Genomic DNA, 21,577 nt, shown 5'->3' with positions numbered 1-21,577 from the left:
ATTTATAGTTGTCCACATATTCTAAGTCAGAACCGTCCAGAGTAGTGATGCTGGACGGGCGAGCAGGTGCGGGCAGCGATCAGTTGAAGAGCATACATTTAGTTTTACTAGCAAGCGTCCCACCCCTGGTACACCCTATCAACAGCAGGTGAAATATCAAGGGCGCCAAATTTGAAAACAATTAAATGTCATAATTCAAATTTCTCAAACATACAACTATCTTACACCCTTTGAAAGATAAACATCTCCTTAATCTAACCACGTTGTCCGATTTAAAAAAGGCTTTACGGCGAAAGCATAAAGTTAGATTATGTTAGGACAGTACATTGAAAATAGCTGTGTGTAATGTTTTGTCAATGCAAAGACAGGCGTCACCAAAAGCAGAAAACCAGCTAAAACTATGCACTAACCTTTGACAATCTTCATCAGATGACACTCCTAGGACATTATGTTAGACAATACATGCATTTTTTGTTCTATCAAGTTCATATTTATATCCAAAAACAGCATTTTACAATGGCCTTGATGTTGAGAAAATATTTTCCCTCCAATACCGCCAGTCAATCAGCACAACAAATTAAATAATTACTATTCGAAACCATTGGTAAAATATTATATTTTCATTCAAAGAATTATAGATTAACATCTCGTGAACGCCACGGCATTGCCAGATTTAAAAATAACCTTACTGGGAAATCACACTTTGCAATAATCTGAGTACTGCGCTCAGAAAAATAGGCTTGGCGATACAGACTAGGCGCCATGTTGGAGGGATCTAAAATCAAAAATACTATGTAAATATTCCCTTACCTTTGATTATCTTCATCAGAAGGCACTTCCAGGAATCCCAGGTCCATAACAAATGTAGTTTTGTTCGAAAAAACTCATAATTTATGTCCAAAAAACTCAGTGTTGTTAGCGCGTCCTGTAGGCTACTCAAAAACATGAACGTCGCCCGCCGGACATGTCTTCACCAAAGAGGGGAAAAAAATTATGTACGTTCGTTCAAACATGTCAAACGTTGTATAGCATAAATCATGAGGGCCTTTTTCAATCAGAACTTCAATAATATTCAAGGCGGACGATTGCATTCTCTTTTAAAACGTATTGGAACGAGGGTACCCAACATGCACTCGCGCGCCAGAGTAGTATCGGCCATCCGCTTATGACCAACGTTCCAAGTCTCTTGTTCGGTCAGTTTTCATAGTAGAAGACTCAAACCACTTTGTAAAGACTGGTGACATCTAGTGGAAGCCATAGGAAGTGCTCATTGATTAATAAGCCCCTGTGTGTTTCAATGGCATAGGCTTAAAAGTAATTCAACACATCAGGTATCCACTTCCTGTCAGAAAATGTCTCAGGGTTTTGCCTGCCAAATGAGTTCTGTTATACTCACAGACACCATTCAAACAGTTTTAGAAAATGTAGGGTGTTTTCTATCCATATGTAATAAGTATATGCATATTCTAGTTACTGGGTAGGAGTGGTAACCAGATTAAATCGGGTATGTTTTTTTTATCCAGCCGTGTCAATACTGCCCCCTAGCCCTAACAGGTTAAAGGCACAGTCAACTTAGTGTATGTAAACTTCTGACCCACTGGAATTGTGATACAGTGAATTATAAGTGAAATAATCTGTAAACAATTGTTGGAAAAACTACTTGTGTCATGCACAAAGTAGATGTCCTAACCGACTTGTCAAAACTATAGTTTGTTAACAAACAATTTGTGGAGTGGTTGAAAAACAAGTTTTGATGACTCCAACCTAAGTGTATGTAAACTTCTGACTTCAACTGTAGCTGACATACTGGTACATACTGCTGTAAAGATATGCTATGTGGTTCATAAGGACAGCGTAGCTAGCTAACATACTGGTACATACTGCTGTAAAGATATGCTATGTGGTTTGTAAGGATAACGTAGCCAACATATCGTTACATTGCTCAACATTCTCTTAACATTTGTCATAATTAGTTAAAGCAGTTCATTTGTATCCACTCTCTCGTCGGACTTCGGCTGCATATTTTCCACAATTTTTTTCAAATCTGAAAATAGTTGAAGCCCCGCCCATTTCCTGAAGAATTGCATTATGGGCCCTAAAAGCACAGAAATAGTGTCCTCTGCATATATACTTCGTATTTTGGCGACTGTAGTACCACATCCGGGAACTTTTGGCATACTAACTATATCCATACTATGACAAATAAGCATAATATATAGTATGGTTAGTATGAGTATTCGAACACAGCTCAAGTCTCTGGGCAGCCATTTTGTTTCTGTTTTAAAACTAGGTTGCCCCTTTAAAAAAGCCACACAATCAATCAACCAATCTGCAGTTCAAACAATAACAAAGCTGTACTTCCACCACTGTTTTGGTAATAAGATGATGGGGCTGGAGAAATGTAACTACAGACAGACAGACCTATGGATACAAGGACTGACCATCCATGATATCAACATTATAGTTTTAACCATGTTGAGGCTATACAGTGTTGATTTACATTGTTTCTAGACATTGGAGTAAAAAAAGCTTATTTGGGGTTCTGATGGGGTACAACAGTTGAACTAAGCTCATGAGGCATGTGTTATATTCTTCAAGAACCAATGGCTATAAATAAATAATTTGAAAGAAAAAAAAATGGATGTAGCAATTACAGATTTCCCTTTTAACAGCTCAGTTTAACAAGTGTAGAGTTTGTGCCTCTGTTTTTAAAACAGTACTTACTAGTGTTAATCAGGGCCCGTTCATCGTTAGAACCATTGGACGCCTTATGATGCCCTTGGGAAACCGGGCCCAGATATCCGGTTTCTTCCTCTTCTTCGATGTGACAGTCATCTCCTCTTTGACTCCAAAAACTGCATCCTCCTCCTCCTTCACTCTGAACGTGTCTTCCTCTTCTTTTACTGTAACATCCTCCTCCTCTTTCACTCTGAAGGCGTCTTCCTCTTCTTTCACTGTAACGTCTTTCTCTTCTTCTTTCACGGTAACAGCCTCACCCTCTACTTGTTTTTGTATTGAAACAGCCTCCTCTTCCTCCTCCTCTTTGACGAGAGCTTCTTTCTCCGTCCAGCAGACCTCTTCTTTAGCAGGAGGAGAGTAGCTTAGTGAGCGCATGGTCGGAGATGTTAGCTAGCTAGGCTAGTGCTAACTTAACCAGCCCGCTAGCTGACTAATAACAACAACACCGTAAATATGAAATTAAATCGGATAACTAACTAGACGACAAAAGTGGCTTTAAAACACAGTTGCTAATATACACTAGAGCATCTAAAGAGCTTTATTGTTCGGCTATTTTGTCTAGCAAGCTACAGAGGTGGCTGAATAACTGTTGCTACTGTTGAAAGAAGCGTTCCGTCCACTACATTATACGTCACACCAACAGCATTACCTTAAATTCCCACACCGCCATCTGCTGACTGGAGTGGGTAACACAGTAGAGTAAAATGTTAATTTTATTGTCAGACAAAAAGTTAAAGTGTAGGAAGCATGAGTTTTTACTCACCAGTGTAACAACACAGTGTGGTTAAAGACTTACTAAGCTAGTTGTAGTCACGATATGGTTACCTATAAGTACAAACAGCTATGTTTTTGCATTATTACAAATGTATGAACTTATTTCGGGAAATCTTCTAAACTACCCACAATGCACTATTTCTTAACGTCATATGTATTATCAACTCTATGCTACCGAGTTTGTATGCCAGTGTAACGGTGTAATGAAGTTACATTTAAAAAATGTATTTAACCATTATTTAACCAGGCAAGCCAGCTAAGAAAAATTATTATTTACAATGACCGACCTACCCCTGCCAAACCCTAACCCAGACGATGCTGGGCCACTGTGCGCTGCCCTATGGGACTCCCTATCCCGGCCTGTTATGATACAGCCTAGTTTTGAACCAGGGTCTGTGGTGACGCCTCTAGCACTGAGATGCAGGACCTTAGACTGCTGCTCGTGTCTTTACATTACAGTCAGTGATAAAGGTATGGGATTCTGGGTAATCCAAAGCAGATTAATGGAGAATTTAGAAATTGAGTGGTCCTGGGATAGAAATGTATGAAGTTGACATTACATCATAAAATCCACCTTTTACATCATAAATTAGCAATTTATGTTTTAGTAACTTCTGTTGTTGGTTTGGCCTCTCTTTATATGTTATTTGCCGAATCTCAGTTTTCCATGTGGGTTTTATGCTAAAGTTCCCTCTTTCAAGTTGGTGGCAAACTGGAAAATGCATCTTCTTCAGGAGTGCTATTTATACCCTGTCACTACTGATCATTCATCCACACTGCATCTTCTATACGAGTGCTATTTATATCCTGATCATTCATCCACACTGCATCTTCTTTAGGAGTGCTATTTATATTCTGATCATTCATCCTCACTGCATCTTCTATAGGAGTGCTATTTATATCCTGTCGACTACTGATCATTCATCCACACTGCATCTTCTTTAGGAGTGCTATTTATATCCTGATCATTCATCCACACTGCATCTTCTTTAGGAGTGCTATTTATATCCTGATCATTCATCCACACTGCATCTTCTTTAGGAGTGCTATTTATATCCTGATCATTCATCCACACTGCATCTTCTTTAGGAGTGCTATTTATATCCTGATCATTCATCCACACTGTGTGTCTCATCAATGCAGGTAATTTATGACATGTATAAAGTATGTGTTTTATAAACTCATGAACACCAGCCAGTTTATCAGCCCGGTTCTGTTAGTTTAGGTGGATTATACTTCTTCACCACCAGAGGGGGACGTTGAGTAATATTTCAGGTTAATTTGATATATTTTGATACTAAAATGGATGACAGTTTATTCTGATGTTGTGAATATGAGATTACACATGGAAACGATGTATTTATTTTATTATAGTAAATTAGGAATTATTAGGAACTGTTAAATCCACTATATGATCATAATAACTTTGACAGACATCTTGATTGTTTTTTGTTAGTATATTATAGGGCAGATTTATGGAGAATTGCTGTGGGAGTGCTATTTATATCCCGTCACTACTGATCATTCATCCATACTGTGTGTGTCCCATCATTGCAGCTTTGGAAATAAATGAACTTTCCATCCATTGCTCCTTCCTGTGTTGACTCACTGACTTGAGGGACCAGGAAGGTCGATATCTAGCTCAAGCTTCACCTCATACCTTTCATGAACTGTGTGGTTGTGTTATCTAGAGGGAACCCGTTAGCACGGTAGGCTCTGGTGCCTTCTTGCTGTGGGCTCAAATCGACAGAGGAAATCAACCTGCTTGCTACTTTTTGTTTTGACAACTTTTCAGTAGGGATGTTATGTTTGATTCCGGAGCTACGAGGCCTGCGTCCAAATCGCTAAGCAGTAAACTTCAAAGCAGTGTACCGATGCCTGTATCACTTTATCAGCAGCACGTCATCAATGGCGTCTGAAGCTTCATTTCATCAAACAACCACCTGATTGGTTTGGTATTGGGCTTGTTCGACACTGCAGGCGACTGCCAACTGACTGATCTACAAATCACCTTACATCATAAATAACTACTCATTATTATTTATAAATCAGTCAGCCAGTCACCATTTACCCACAATGCAGCATGGATTTGATGCTCTCGAACACGGCAAGTGGTTTAGTAGATGACAAAAAGGCCACACTGCGCATGCGATTCGGTGCTCAAACCTGTTGAACCTACATTGCCGTTCAAAAGTTTGGAGTCAATTAGAAATGTCCTTGTTTTCCATGAAAACATTCATGAAATGAGTTGCATAATGAATTGTAAATATAGTCAAGACTTTGACAAGGTTTTAAATAATGATTTTTAATTGGAATAATAATTGTGTCCTTCAGACTTTGAATCGTCCATTTGCAGCAATTACAGCCTTGCAGATCTTTGGCATTCTAGTTGTCAATTTGTTGAGGTAATCTGAAGAGATTTCACCCCATGTTTCCTGAAGCACCTCCCACAAGTTGGAATGGATTGATGGGCACTTCTTACGTATCATACGGTCAAGCTGCTCCCACAACAGCTCAATAGGGTTGAGATCCGGTGACTGTGCTGACCACTCCATTATAGACAGAATACCAGCTGAATGCTTCTTCCCTAAATGGAGCTGTGCTTTGGGTCATTGTCCTGGTGTAGGAGGAAGTTGGCTCCAATTAAGCGCCGTCCACAGGGTATGGCATGGCTTTGCAAAATGGAGTGATAGCCTTCCTTCTTCAAGATCCCTTTAACCCTGTATAAATCTCCCACTTTACCACCACCAAAGCACCCCAGACCATCACATTGCCTCCACCATGCTTGACAGAAGGCGTCAAGCACTCCTCCAGCATCTTTTCATTTTTTCTGGAACTCACGAATGTTGTTGTTTGTGATCCGAACACATCAAACTTAGATTCGTCTGTATATAACACTTTTTTCCAATCTTCCTCTGCCCAATGTCTGTGTTAGTTTGCCCATCTTAATCTTGAGCTTTTTTTTAAAACGGTCTGAGATATGGATTTTTCTTTGCAACTCTGCCTAGAAGGCCAACATCCCGGAGTCGCCTCTTCACTGTTGACGTTTAGACTGGTGTTTTGCAGGTACAATTTGATAAAGCACCTAGTTGAAAACTTCTGAGGCGTCTGTTTCTAAAATTAGAGACTAACGTACTTGTCCTCTTGCTCAGTTGTGCACTGGGGCCTCCTTCCATTCTGGTTAGGCCAGTTTGCGCTGTTCTGTGAAGGGAGTAGTACACAGCATTGTACGAGATCTTCAGTTTCTTGGCAATTTTTCGCATGGAATAGCCTTCATTTCTCAGAAATAGAATAGACTAACAATTTTCAGAAGAAAATGATTTGTTTCTGGCCATTTTGAGCCTGTAATCGAACTCACAAATGCTGATGCTCCAGATACTCAACTAGTCTAAAGAAGACCAGTTTTATTGCTTCATTAATCAGAACAACAGTTTTCAGCTGTGCTAACATAATTGCAAAAGGGTTTTCTAATGATCAATTAGCCTTTTAAAATGATAAACTTGGAGATTAGGAAATAATATGTTATGTTTTACTAGTACCTCAGCCAGCATTGTGAATGGTTAGGAAATAATATGTCATGTTTTACTAGTACCTCAGCCAGCATTGTGAATGGTTAGGAAATAATATGTCATGTTTTACTCGTACCTCAGCCAGCATTGTGAATGGTTAGGAAATAATATGTCATGTTTTACTCGTACCTCAGCCAGCATTGTGAATGGTTAGGAAATAATATGTCATGTTTTACTCGTACCTCAGCCAGCATTGTGAATGGTTAGGAAATAATATGTCATGTTTTACTAGTACCTCAGCCAGCATTGTGAATGGTTAGGAAATAATATGTCATGTTTTACTCGTACCTCAGCCAGCATTGTGAATGGTTAGGAAATAATATGTCATGTTTTACTAGTACCTCAGCCAGCATTGTGAATGGTTAGGAAATAATATGTCATGTTTTACTAGTACCTCAGCCAGCATTGTGAATGGTTAGGAAATAATATGTCATGTTTTACTAGTACCTCAGCCAGCATTGTGAATGGTTAGGAAATAATATGTCATGTTTTACTAGTACCTCAGCCAGCATTGTGAATGGTTAGGAAATAATATGTCATGTTTTACTCGTACCTCAGCCAGCATTGTGAATGGTTAGGAAATAATATGTCATGTTTTACTCGTACCTCAGCCAGCATTGTGAATGGTGTCTGATGCAGTGACATACTAGACCATGGCAGTAAATCTAATACTTAGGTGTTTTTAGTCATGCATGAAAGGTCTGGGGTGGTTCTGTGGTTATAAGTTACTGACCTTGGAATACATTTCTGGCCATGCTGGCAGGGTCGGAATCAAACCCAATGTCCACCTGGCACACTGACAGGGTCTGAATCAAACCCAATGTCCACCTGGTACACTGACAGGGTCTGAATCAAACCCAATGTCCACCTGGTACACTGACAGGGTCTGAATCAACCCAATGTCCACCTGGTACACTGACAGGGTCTGAATCAAACCCAATGTCCACCTGGTACACTGACAGGGTCTGAATCAACCCAATGTCCACCTGGTACACTGGCAGGGTCTGAATCAAACCCAATGTCCACCTGGTACACTGGCAGGGTCTGAATCAAACCCAATGTCCACCTGGTACACTGACAGGGTCTGAATCAACCCAATGTCCACCTGGTACACTGGCAGGGTCTGAATCAAACCCAATGTTAAGGGGAGGGTAGATTGGTCAAGAGGGTGATGATTATTGTTGTTCTACTGCCTGATTGTTATGCAACAACACTGTTTACAAAAGCTTTGTTAAAGAACAAGTTGTTGTTTGTGTCGCACTGCTTTGCTTTATCTTGGCCAGGTCGCAGATGTAAATGAGAACTTGTTCTCAACTGGCCTACCTGGTTAAATAAAGGTGAATTTGTTTAATTTTTTTGTTTGTTAATTTTTTTACAACATTAACAATGTCTACACTGTATTTCTGATACATTTTATTATTATTTTAATGGATGAAAAATGTGCTTTCTTTAAAAAACAAGGACATTTCTAAGTGACCCCAAACTTTTGAACAGTAGTATATATCTACATGATGTATTGTTACACCATGTAGGAGCAGTATAGACCTAGTCTGTTCATTATATACATCTACATGATGTATTGTTACACCATGTAGGAGCAGTATAGACCTAGTCTGTTCATTATATACATCTACATGATGTATTGTTACACCATGTAGGAGCAGTATAGACCTAGTCTGTTCATTATATACATCTACATGATGTATTGTTACACCATATAGGAGCAGTATAGACCTAGTCTGTTCATTATATACATCTACATGATGTATTGTTACACCATGTAGGAGCAGTATAGACCTAGTCTGTTCATTATATACATCTACATGATGTATTGTTACACCATGTAGGAGCAGTATAGACCTAGTCTGTTCATTATATACATCTACATGATGTATTGTTACACCATGTAGGAGCAGTATAGACCTAGTCCTATAGCTAGTCCTATATTATTTTAAACTAATACAATTGTTCAGAAAAAGAGATTTAATTTAACATGTAATTCTCAAAAGGTAGGGGTCTGAATTATTGCCACCCATGTTTTCAATACTCCAGCACCCTCCCCTTGGGAGGATAATGACACTGAAATGTTTTATGAGTCTGAAGACTGAGATGGCAATTGAAAATGTTGATTTTGTGCCCAATTAACCATTTCTTTGTGGATGTTGATGTGTCTTGCTGGAAGATCCTCTTATGGCCAAGTCTCAGCCTCCTAGCAGAGAGGTAACCAGGTTTTGGGCTAAAATATCCTGGTAGTGGGTAAAGTTAATTTATTTATTTATACAGTAATTTTAGCTCATCTTTATCAAGGGTATCAATAACTAGGTGCTTATTTTGATATGTAGTTATTTGACTGAATCAGAAATACAGATGTGGAGTAGATGTAGAGTTTGTTTTAAATTCTCATAAAAAAATCTGAACTAATCAAACAACACTTGTTGCTCTTTGTACGTGTTGATATAATATTCATATTTAATGGAGAGGAAAAAAACGTTTCCCTAAACTGCTTTATAATATTATAATTCAATGAAAGAATAAAAATAGTTTTCCCTCCTCAACTGCGTTTCCTCCCTCAAGACAGCAGATGGCGACATGTGTCTTTCAGGCGATGTTTCTAGTGTGACGTATAATCTAGTGGACGGAACGCTTCTTCAACAACTGCAGCCACCTCGGTAGCTCGCTAGCCGACAAAGTCGGAACATTCAAGTTGTTTACACAATTTCGTGGTTTATTTGCTACTATGATTTAAACATACTTATGTGGAAACAACTAGCTACCCCATTTAATTTAATATTTACGTTGTAAGTCAACTAGCTGGCTGGTTAAATTAGCACTAGTCTAGTCGCTAATGCTAACTAGCTATTATCTCCGACCATGAGTTCACTAAGCTACTCTCCTCCTGTTAAAGAAGAGGTCTGCTGGACGGAGAAAGAAGCTCTGGTGAAAGAGGAGGAGGAAGAGAAAGATGTTACAATACAAAAACAAGTAGAGGGTGAGGCTGTTACCGTGAAAGAAGAAGAGAAAGACGTTACAGTGAAAGAAGAGAAAGACGCGTTCAGAGTGAAAGAGGAGGAAGATGCAGTTTTTGGAGTGGAGGATGAAGTGAAAGAAAATGAAGTCGTTTTTGGAATTAAGGCTGAAGAGGGGTCAATTACTGTCAATGATGAAGAGAAGACTGGAGATCTGATTAACACCAGTAAATACAGTGAGTACTATCTTATAAAACAGGGACATTGATCTGATTAACACCAGTAAATACAGTGAGTACTATCTTATAAAACAGGGACATTGATCTGGTTAACACCAGTAAATACAGTGAGTACTATCTTATAAAACAGGGACATTGATCTGATTAACACCAGTAAATACAGTGAGTACTATCTAATAAAACAGGGACATTGATCTGATTAACACCAGTAAATACAGTGAGTACTATCTAATAAAACAGGGACATTGATCTGATTAACACCAGTAAATACAGTGAGTACTATCTAATAAAACAGGGACATTGATCTGGTTAACACCAGTAAATACAGTGAGTACTATCTAATAAAACAGGGACATTGATCTGATTAACACCAGTAAATACAGTGAGTACTATCTAATAAAACAGGAACATTGATCTGATTAACACCGGTAAATACAGTGAGCACTATCTTATAAAACAGGGACATTGATCTGATTAACACCGGTAAATACAGTGAGTACTATCTAATAAAACAGGGACATTGATCTGATTAACACCAGTAAATACAGTGAGTACTATCTAATAAAACAGGGACATTGATCTGATTAACACCAGTAAATACAGTGAGTACTATCTAATAAAACAGGGACACAAACTCTGCAGTTGTTGAACTAATGTGTGATTTTTAAAAGGGCATTCTACACTTGAATATGTTTTTGTACTGTATGAATTGTCCATGAAGTCCTCCAGGGATTTTAAAACTTTTCCTGTTGAAAAGTGATATATAAATACAGTAAAGTATAAACACACTAATGGGAAACAAATAAATGTTTTGAGCAAAATAGTGTTTTTTTTAACAACTGCAAACTAGAAGGAGTGAGTGATGTCATAGTAAGGTCTCCAAGGAGTTGGCTTGATGGGAAGTCGTGATGTCATCCAATAGGAGACTGATCTTCATGTGAATATTCATTATTCTTTTTAAAATCCTTCCTGTTCTGTCAAGTTGTTTGTTGATCATTGCTAGAAAGCCGTTTTCAAGTCTTGCCATTGACTTTCAAGATGATTTAAGTCCAAACTGTAACTAGGCCACTCAGGAACATTCAATGTCATCTTGGTAAGCTCCTCCAGTGTAGATTTGGCCTTGTGGTTTAGGTTATTGTCCTGTTAGGACGGTTTTCTGTATTCAGATCTCTGAAATGCACTCTACCTACGTAACATTTAGTGTCTCCTTATGTTACGCTGGCAAAACAGTTTTTATGGGCACAGAAATCCTAAATAATTTCAGAGTTTGCTAAATCCAATGGTTCTAACCGAGAGTCACCTTAACTTTATTGACAACACCCAAATAGATACTGTCATTAACGTCGTTCTTCAATAATTACACATAATACTTAATACTGTAGCTGTTTAGTTACAGTCACATGTTCAACTATCATCAGCTGATCCAGGAAATTATTTTCTGAATGACAGTCACATGACAAACATCATGACATGCAACAACAACCAAAGTGCTTCTTCATTCATTACTCTGGTAAAGACAGTTATGCCATGCTCCACGTTGGATCCAACATCCCAAACAAATGTATGTTTATAAAGTGTTATTGTCTGCTTGATTTACAGTAGGGTCTTGTTAGTCTGTTTGGACACAGAGATACTTAGCTCATAATGTGTAGAGAACTGTTCCTTGATGGATAGGCTATTGTTCAGGACATTTAGAATGACAACACATTACAGAGTAGCCTAGTGGGATTATTCACAAAATTATCTGGTGATCAGGTTATGAAATGTCACGACAAAAACATTTTAGTTTCCATGTTTCACCTGAAATATTAAATGATTTATAGTCCTAGGTCTATGTTATTGTTAGGTGAAGTTATGGGTCTTACAGTTGGTCTATGTTATTGTTAGGTGAAGTTATGGGCCAATTTGTTAAACACTTAGTGTACAAACCCTCATTGTCAGGCTGATGGCAAAGCCAAAGAGCATTTTACTGGTTGAAGTGTTTTGAAGTGAAGTGAAGTTGAAGTGTATAAAGCAGTTGATATGCGACAATAACACAAACATATTAAGCAGGTGATTCAAGCGAGTCTTACAATTATAATCCATATTTAATGTGAAATGCACTCATAAGCAACCTGTAAATGGAGGCTATATTTGCTGTCAGCCTATGAGAACTCCCCTGAGTTTTCCCCCACGGTGGTGAATTAGTGAATAGACACAGAGCTTAATGTGAGTTTCCTTGAGTAGCACTCCTGATCTTGTGCTGTAATATTCAGAATACATTGTGAAAACTAAAATCTTTGCTCACTATTTTTTGCTCCAGGCATATATACTACATCCATAACTAGTGGTTTCCTCATTACCAGATATACTACATCCATAACTAGTGGTTTCCTCATTACCAGATATACTACATCCATAACTAGTGGTTTCCTCATTACCAGATATACTACATCCATAACTAGTGGTTTCCTCATTACCAGATATACTACATCCATAACTAGTGGTTTCCTCATTAGCAGATATACTACATCCATAACTAGTGGTTTCCACATTACCAGATATACTACATCCATAACTAGTGGTTTCCTCATTACCAGATATACTACATCCATAACTAGTGGTTTCCTCATTAGCAGATATACTACATCCATAACTAGTGGTTTCCTCATTACCAGATATACTACATCCATAACTAGTGGTTTCCTCATTACCAGATATACTACATCCATAACTAGTGGTTTCCTCATTACCAGATATACTACATCCATAACTAGTGGTTTCCTCATTACCAGATATACTACATCCATAACTAGTGGTTTCCTCATTACCAGATATACTACATCCATAACTAGTGGTTTCCTCATTAGCAGATATACTACATCCATAACTAGTGGTTTCCTCATTACCAGATATACTACATCCATAACTAGTGGTTTCCTCATTACCAGATATACTACATCCATAACTAGTGGTTTCCTCATTACCAGATATACTACATCCATAACTAGTGGTTTCCTCATTAGCAGATATACTACATCCATAACTAGTGGTTTCCTCATTACCAGATATACTACATCCATAACTAGTGGATTCCTCATTACCAGATATACTACATCCATAACTAGTGGTTTCCTCATTAGCAGATATACTACATCCATAACTAGTGGTTTCCTCATTACCAGATATACTACATCCATAACTAGTGGTTTCCTCATTACCAGATATACTACATCCATAACTAGTGGTTTCCTCATTAGCAGATATACTACATCCATAACTAGTGGTTTCCTCATTACCAGATATACTACATCCATAACTAGTGGTTTCCTCATTACCAGATATACTACATCCATAACTAGTGGTTTCCTCATTACCAGATATACTACATCCATAACTAGTGGTTTCCTCATTACCAGATATACTACATCCATAACTAGTGGTTTCCTCATTAGCAGATATACTACATCCATAACTAGTGGTTTCCTCATTACCAGATATACTACATCCATAACTAGTGGTTTCCTCATTACCAGATATACTACATCCATAACTAGTGGTTTCCTCATTACCAGATATACTACATCCATAACTAGTGGTTTCCTCATTACCAGATATACTACATCCATAACTAGTGGTTTCCTCATTACCAGATATACTACATCCATAACTAGTGGTTTCCTCATTACCAGATATACTACATCCATAACTAGTGGTTTCCTCATTAGCAGATATACTACATCCATAACTAGTGGTTTCCTCATTAGCAGATATACTACATCCATAACTAGTGGTTTCCTCATTAGCAGATATACTACATCCATAACTAGTGGTTTCCTCATTACCAGATATACTACATCCATAACTAGTGGTTTCCTCATTAGCAGATATACTACATCCATAACTAGTGGTTTCCTCATTACCAGATATACTACATCCATAACTAGTGGATTCCTCATTACCAGATATACTACATCCATAACTAGTGGTTTCCTCATTACCAGATATACTACATCCATAACTAGTGGTTTCCTCATTAGCAGATATACTACATCCATAACTAGTGGTTTCCTCATTACCAGATATACTACATCCATAACTAGTGGTTTCCTCATTAGCAGATATACTACATCCATAACTAGTGGTTTCCTCATTACCAGATATACTACATCCATAACTAGTGGTTTCCTCATTACCAGATATACTACATCCATAACTAGTGGTTTCCTCATTACCAGATATACTACATCCATAACTAGTGGTTTCCTCATTACCAGATATACTACATCCATAACTAGTGGTTTCCTCATTAGCAGATATACTACATCCATAACTAGTGGTTTCCTCATTACCAGATATACTACATCCATAACTAGTGGTTTCCTCATTACCAGATATACTACATCCATAACTAGTGGTTTCCTCATTAGCAGATATACTACATCCATAACTAGTGGTTTCCTCATTACCAGATATACTACATCCATAACTAGTGGTTTCCTCATTACCAGATATACTACATCCATAACTAGTGGTTTCCTCATTACCAGATATACTACATCCATAACTAGTGGTTTCCTCATTACCAGATATACTACATCCATAACTAGTGGTTTCCTCATTACCAGATATACTACATCCATAACTAGTGGTTTCCTCATTACCAGATATACTACATCCATAACTAGTGGTTTCCTCATTACCAGATATACTACATCCATAACTAGTGGTTTCCTCATTACCAGATATACTACATCCATAACTAGTGGTTTCCTCATTACCAGATATACTACATCCATAACTAGTGGTTTCCTCATTAGCAGATATACTACATCCATAACTAGTGGTTTCCTCATTAGCAGATATACTACATCCATAACTAGTGGTTTCCTCATTACCAGATATACTACATCCATAACTAGTGGTTTCCTCATTACCAGATATACTACATCCATAACTAGTGGTTTCCTCATTAGCAGATATACTACATCCATAACTAGTGGTTTCCTCATTACCAGATATACTACATCCATAACTAGTGGATTCCTCATTACCAGATATACTACATCCATAACTAGTGGTTTCCTCATTAGCAGATATACTACATCCATAACTAGTGGTTTCCTCATTACCAGATATACTACATCCATAACTAGTGGTTTCCTCATTACCAGATATACTACATCCATAACTAGTGGTTTCCTCATTAGCAGATATACTACATCCATAACTAGTGGTTTCCTCATTAACAGATATACTACATCCATAACTAGTGGTTTCCTCATTACCAGATATACTACATCCATAACTAGTGGTTTCCTCATTACCAGATATACTACATCCATAACTAGTGGTTTCCTCATTACCAGATATACTACATCCATAACTAGTGGTTTCCTCATTAGCAGATATACTACATCCATAACTAGTGGTTTCCTCATTACCAGATATACTACATCCATAACTAGTGGTTTCCTCATTACCAGATATACTACATCCATAACTAGTGGTTTCCTCATTACCAGATATACTACATCCATAACTAGTGGTTTCCTCATTAGCAGATATACTACATCCATAACTAGTGGTTTCCTCATTAGCAGATATACTACATCCATAACTAGTGGTTTCCTCATTACCAGATATACTACATCCATAACTAGTGGTTTCCTCATTAGCAGATATACTACATCCATAACTAGTGGTTTCCTCATTACCAGATATACTACATCCATAACTAGTGGATTCCTCATTACCAGATATACTACATCCATAACTAGTGGTTTCCTCATTAGCAGATATACTACATCCATAACTAGTGGTTTCCTCATTACCAGATATACTACATCCATAACTAGTGGTTTCCTCATTACCAGATATACTACATCCATAACTAGTGGTTTCCTCATTAGCAGATATACTACATCCATAACTAGTGGTTTCCTCATTACCAGATATACTACATCCATAACTAGTGGTTTCCTCATTACCAGATATACTACATCCATAACTAGTGGTTTCCTCATTACCAGATATACTACATCCATAACTAGTGGTTTCCTCATTACCAGATATACTACATCCATAACTAGTGGTTTCCTCATTAGCAGATATACTACATCCATAACTAGTGGTTTCCTCATTACCAGATATACTACATCCATAACTAGTGGTTTCCTCATTACCAGATATACTACATCCATAACTAGTGGTTTCCTCATTACCAGATATACTACATCCATAACTAGTGGTTTCCTCATTACCAGATATACTACATCCATAACTAGTGGTTTCCTCATTACCAGATATACTACATCCATAACTAGTGGTTTCCTCATTAGCAGATATACTACATCCATAACTAGTGGTTTCCTCATTACCAGATATACTACATCCATAACTAGTGGTTTCCTCATTACCAGATATACTACATCCATAACTAGTGGTTTCCTCATTACCAGATATACTACATCCATAACTAGCTGTTTCCTCATTAGCAGGGAGGTGTTTCTGCAATCAAATTGTGTGCGCATTGCCCTCGTGCTGCAATTTTAGCAAACACAGGGCCTATATTGGAAACCAAAAGTCATCTGGCGCACTGCTTAGGATTTCAACAACTTTAATAACTTATTTCTAGTTACTACTAATGTGAAAACAAGACAAAATGTGATTGTTGCTAAGTTAACTGTCTTAATGGTCAAATCATTTAACAGAAGTCAATTGTTGTACAAGTTCATGGGTATGCTCTGGGCATCACCTTTTACCTCAAATAAACAGTGGATTTCTGCTGTCGTGGGCCTTTAACCATCTGTCTGACTTTGTTCTCACAGGAGAGAGACGGGACTATTGTGGATCCTCTGGGGAGCCTCAGCAACATCATGATGCTGATGAGGCAGAGAAGAGTCTCTCCAGATCAGAACTCCTCAAGAAACACCAGCGAGTTCACACAGGAGAGAAATCTCACTGCTGCTCTGACTGTGGGAAAAGATTAAACTCTTCACTAGGCCTTAAAATACATCAAAGAATTCACACTGGGGAGAAACCTTATGGCTGTGATCAATGTGGGAAGAGTTTTACTGACTCTAGCAGTCTGACTCAACACCAGAGAATACACACAGGAGAGAAACCTTATAGCTGTGATCAATGTGGGAAGAGTTTTTGTCAATCTAGCCATCTGACAGTGCACCAGAAAAGACACACAGGAGAGAAACCTTATAGCTGTACTCAATGTGGGAAGAGTTTTGATACATCTAGCCAGCTCACATTACACCAGAGAACACACACAGGAGAGAAAACTTATTGCTGTGGTCAATGTGGGAAGAGTTTTACTAACTCTAGCAGTCTGACTCTACACCAGAGAAGACACACGGGAGAAAAACCTTATAGCTGTGGTCAATGTGGGAAGAGTTTTGTTCAATCTAGCCATCTGACTCAACACCAGAGAACACACACACGAGAGAAACCTTATAGCTGTGGTCAATGTGGGAAGAGTTTTACTAAATCTAGCAGTCTGACTAAACACCAGAGAATACACACAGGAGAGAAACCGTATAGCTGTGATCAATGTGGAAAGAGTTTTACTAAATCTAGCAGTCTGACTAAACACCAGAGAATACACACAGGAGAAAAATCTTATAGCTGTGGTCAATGTGGGAAGAGTTATGTTAAATATGCACATCTGACTCGACACCAGAGAACACACACAGGAGAAAAACCTTATAGCTGTGGTCAATGTGGGAAGAGTTTTGTTCAATCTAGCCATCTGACTCTACACCAGAGAATACACACAGGAGAGAAATCTTATAGCTGTTGTCAATGTGGAAAGAGTTTTGCTGCATCTGGCAGTCTGACTCGACACCAGAGAACACATACAGGAGAGAAATCTTATAGCTGTTGTCAATGTGGAAAGAGTTTTGCTGCATCTGGCAGTCTGACTCGACACCAGCGAGTACACACAGGAGAGAAACCATTCCACTGTTCAGATTGTGGGAAAAGATTCTCAACTTCACAGAATTTGAAGACGCACCAGAGAACACACACAGGAGAGAAACCTTTTAGCTGTGATCAATGTGGGAAGAGTTTTACTACATCTAGCAGTCTGACTAAACACCAGAGAATACACACAGATGATAAACCTTATAGCTGTGATCAATGTGGGAAGAGTTTTGTTAAATCTACACATCTGACAGTGCACCAGAGAACACACACAGGAGAGAAACCTTATAGCTGTACTCAATGTGGAAAGAGTTTTACTAAATCTAGCAGTCTGACTCTACACCAGAGAATACACACAGGAGAAAAACCTTATAGCTGTGGTCAATGTGGGAAGAGTTTTGTTCAATCTACAGATCTGAGAGTGCACCAGAGAATACACAGAGGAGAGAAACCTCTTAGCTGTGACCATAGATAATCTGATAAAAGATCTCTGATCAAATATTAGAAAATACATTAAGGAGTTGTTTCATGATATCAATGAATTAATGTCACAATGTAGAATGTTTAAACATTGTAGAAGGAGTATTTTAATGATGTCACAATGTAGAACCCTAAACGTTTGTCCCCTGTTCTATTGATTTCAGCATGATATGGATATTAGCCTCAGGGGGAAAATCCAGGCTCTGAAATGGAAGAGTTACTATTTATGAGATTTAACAAAAAGTGACTAACAAAAAAAGAGTTGTGTTACACTCACCACGTTGGTGACGCACTGGAATCACAATGCAACACTTCAAAATGTAGATAGCTGTTTTCTACAAATTGTCCTCTAACCAGGGATGTACACATTATTCCCAGATTCCGTGTGGTTTTGGAGCTGTTAGTTTTAACAGGACTTGCAACCTCATCTCCCTTCTGTCACACAAATGATTTTAGCGATGAGTTATGACAAATAAGTGTTGTGTTCCTTTGTTTAGGGACCCCTAAATTTAAATGTTTCACTCCAAAATGTAGCTGACTGTCTTCGGCAGGTTGTCCTCTAACCAGTGAGGTAAAATATATCTCCCATTTCCATGTGTTTTTTAGTTGTGTTAGTTTCAACAGCACGTACAACCTGATTTCCCCCCTAATCGATATCAGTGATTTATTGCTACTTGTCAAAACAACAGTGTTTCTGGTGCTTGTGCAGTTTATAAGGTGCTTGTTTTTAAAAAGTAATATGATTATTGTGGCAGATGTTTGTGTATATAGCACATGTTATGTTTAGGTTTTCAATTTATCACAAACTGTTTCTGCATATTGGTTATTGATTTGTACATGTTAAAACTGTGTTTTGACATTGGGGATATCCCACCTAGAAAAATGTCATTGAAAATACTTTGAAAAAAGGACTATGCAACCAAATATTTATTTATGCAACCAACTGACAATTTTTGGTACAATTATATTGACATTGTTGCCCTGCTATTAGAATATCAGGGTTCATTCTCAGATGTGCCAACCCAAATGTACTAGAGCATGACATTGGGGACTGGGCCCCGATCCAACAACATGCCTATCTAGTGAACCCTGAGAAGAGAGAGAAGCTCGAAATGAGACATGTCCGTGGTAAGGACAACTTGGTTGCTGATTGTGGGCAGTTAATAAGTTTTGCGTTAGCCAGTGCGTTGCCATTGATTACAATTTATTTTGACTGGTTTTCCGTATTGGAGATGAGTTTTATCTCTTATTCTTTTCCGTATTTTTCATTCCAAGGGGACCAGAGTTCTAGAAGCTAGTGGGGAAAAAAATATAAAAAATGTGTTCCAGAAGCGTTTTAGGGTTTTTTTCTTGTTGTTTTTAATTGTTGACAGCCAGTAGACACCATGTTTATATTGTAGAAGGTGAAGCATTGTAGTTGATTATAATGAGAAATTGAAGTTGTTTTCTGTTGGTGGTAAGCAAACTTTTAAGGTGTTAGTCTTTGGTTTTTCCATTTTGTTTTAAGGTTGGACTTTAGCACGTCTAGCTCGTTAGCACGTCTAGCTCGTTAGCACGTCTAGCTCGTTAGCACGTCTAGCTCGTTAGCACGTCTAGCTCGTTAGCACGTCTAGCTCGTTAGCACGTAGGACGCACTGATTGGCGTCACCTCGTTAGTCAGTATGTGTTACACCTGTGCTGGCTTGTCCATCTCGTTAGTGGGAAGGTGTTTCACCTGAGCTGGTCCAGGTTCTATTTAAGAGTGTCTGGCCCAGTGCTCCAGTTGTCTTGATACATGTGGAGAGTCAACACCTTTAGTTGCTCCACCTTTTTGGTTTACTTCCTGTATTTAAGTTTGGTGTGTGTTTTTCTTTTGTGGACACTGAGAGCAAAACTGCAAGATTATGTTATTATACTTTTATTGCATCAAATGTTTGTTTTATGCAACAGAATAGAGGGTTCTTAGAACTATTGTGTCTGTGTTCTACTGAGGATGGGCCTCTGGGAGAAAACACTGACAGGAGATTTACAATGTCTTTTGGGTGATAAAACCTAAAGAGACTGCATTCCAGAACATGAGTTAATGTTTCTGTTCTATATGGTACCAGGGAGAGATGACCTCAGGGCCAGACCCTGGTCTCTACACAAAGAGTACTGTTTTTACAGCAGATACTGTCTGCTGAGAATTATAAGTATCTTTCATACAAATGTTAACCTTGTGACCCGTTCTATACATCTGTTGTTGGTCATGTAGGTTGAAAGGGGTGTATCTTGGCTGTAAAAGACCTTTGTACTTTTGTCTCATGGCTCTCAACGAATCATCTGGGGTTGATTCATCTCTCAACGAATCATCTGGGGGTGATTGTTCCACCAGCCATCATTATCATAGGGCACCCAATTGATTGACTTTATATGTGTGTTGTATTGACCTGCTCCCTTATAAGTGAATAAAGATTTAGTTTAAGAATAACTCTGACTTGTGTGATAAGTTTCTCTCATTTGATATTAAAGAAATGAACCACCACATTTGGCGATGGGGATGTGAATCTTCACTTGGTGACCGCTCCTGGTGACCTGGGTAAATGGTGCACCAGGGATCCCTCTAACTTGGGATCTCAGGGAGACCACACTTCAGGAACGGAGCAGATGGACTCACCTTTGATCTGAGAGGCAGTGAGCCGACTGGATACCACATCTCCAACGTAGTTTAAAAAAAAGAGGTGAGTGAAACACGCAAAGTGGAGTTTTTAGAAAAGCCTCGTAGGCTCTGAGTGTGTATTGCTGTGTGGAGGTGTAAACAGGGCCCAGTCAGGAGGCTCTGAGTGTGTATTCCTGTGTGGAGGTGTAAACAGGGCCCAGTCAGGAGGCTCTGAGTGTGTATTCCTGTGTGGAGGTGTAAACAGGGCCCAGTCAGGAG

At 38.5% G+C, this 21,577-nt stretch overlaps 1 protein-coding gene across 1 annotated transcript in view; it reads left to right on the top strand.

Moving 5' to 3' along the window:
- LOC145876323 (uncharacterized) overlaps positions 1-21,130 on the top strand; it is a 50,700-nt gene extending 29,570 nt beyond the window's left edge. Inside the window, exon 2 of the mRNA XM_082972115.1 lies at positions 16,980-21,130. Coding sequence (XP_082828241.1) covers positions 16,980-18,676 — 1,697 coding nt within the window. The 3' untranslated portion in view covers positions 18,677-21,130. The remainder of the gene's footprint in view (positions 1-16,979) is intronic.
- The last annotated feature ends 447 nt before the right edge of the window (positions 21,131-21,577 follow it).

The sequence above is a fragment of the Salmo salar genome, unplaced genomic scaffold (assembly GCF_965601325.2).
Source record: "Salmo salar unplaced genomic scaffold, fSalSal1 ptg000578l, whole genome shotgun sequence".
In the NCBI taxonomy this organism is placed as follows: Eukaryota; Metazoa; Chordata; class Actinopteri; order Salmoniformes; family Salmonidae; genus Salmo; species Salmo salar.
Note: the sequence above shows the minus strand (reverse complement) of the source record. Positions and strands in the feature narration are given on the sequence as shown.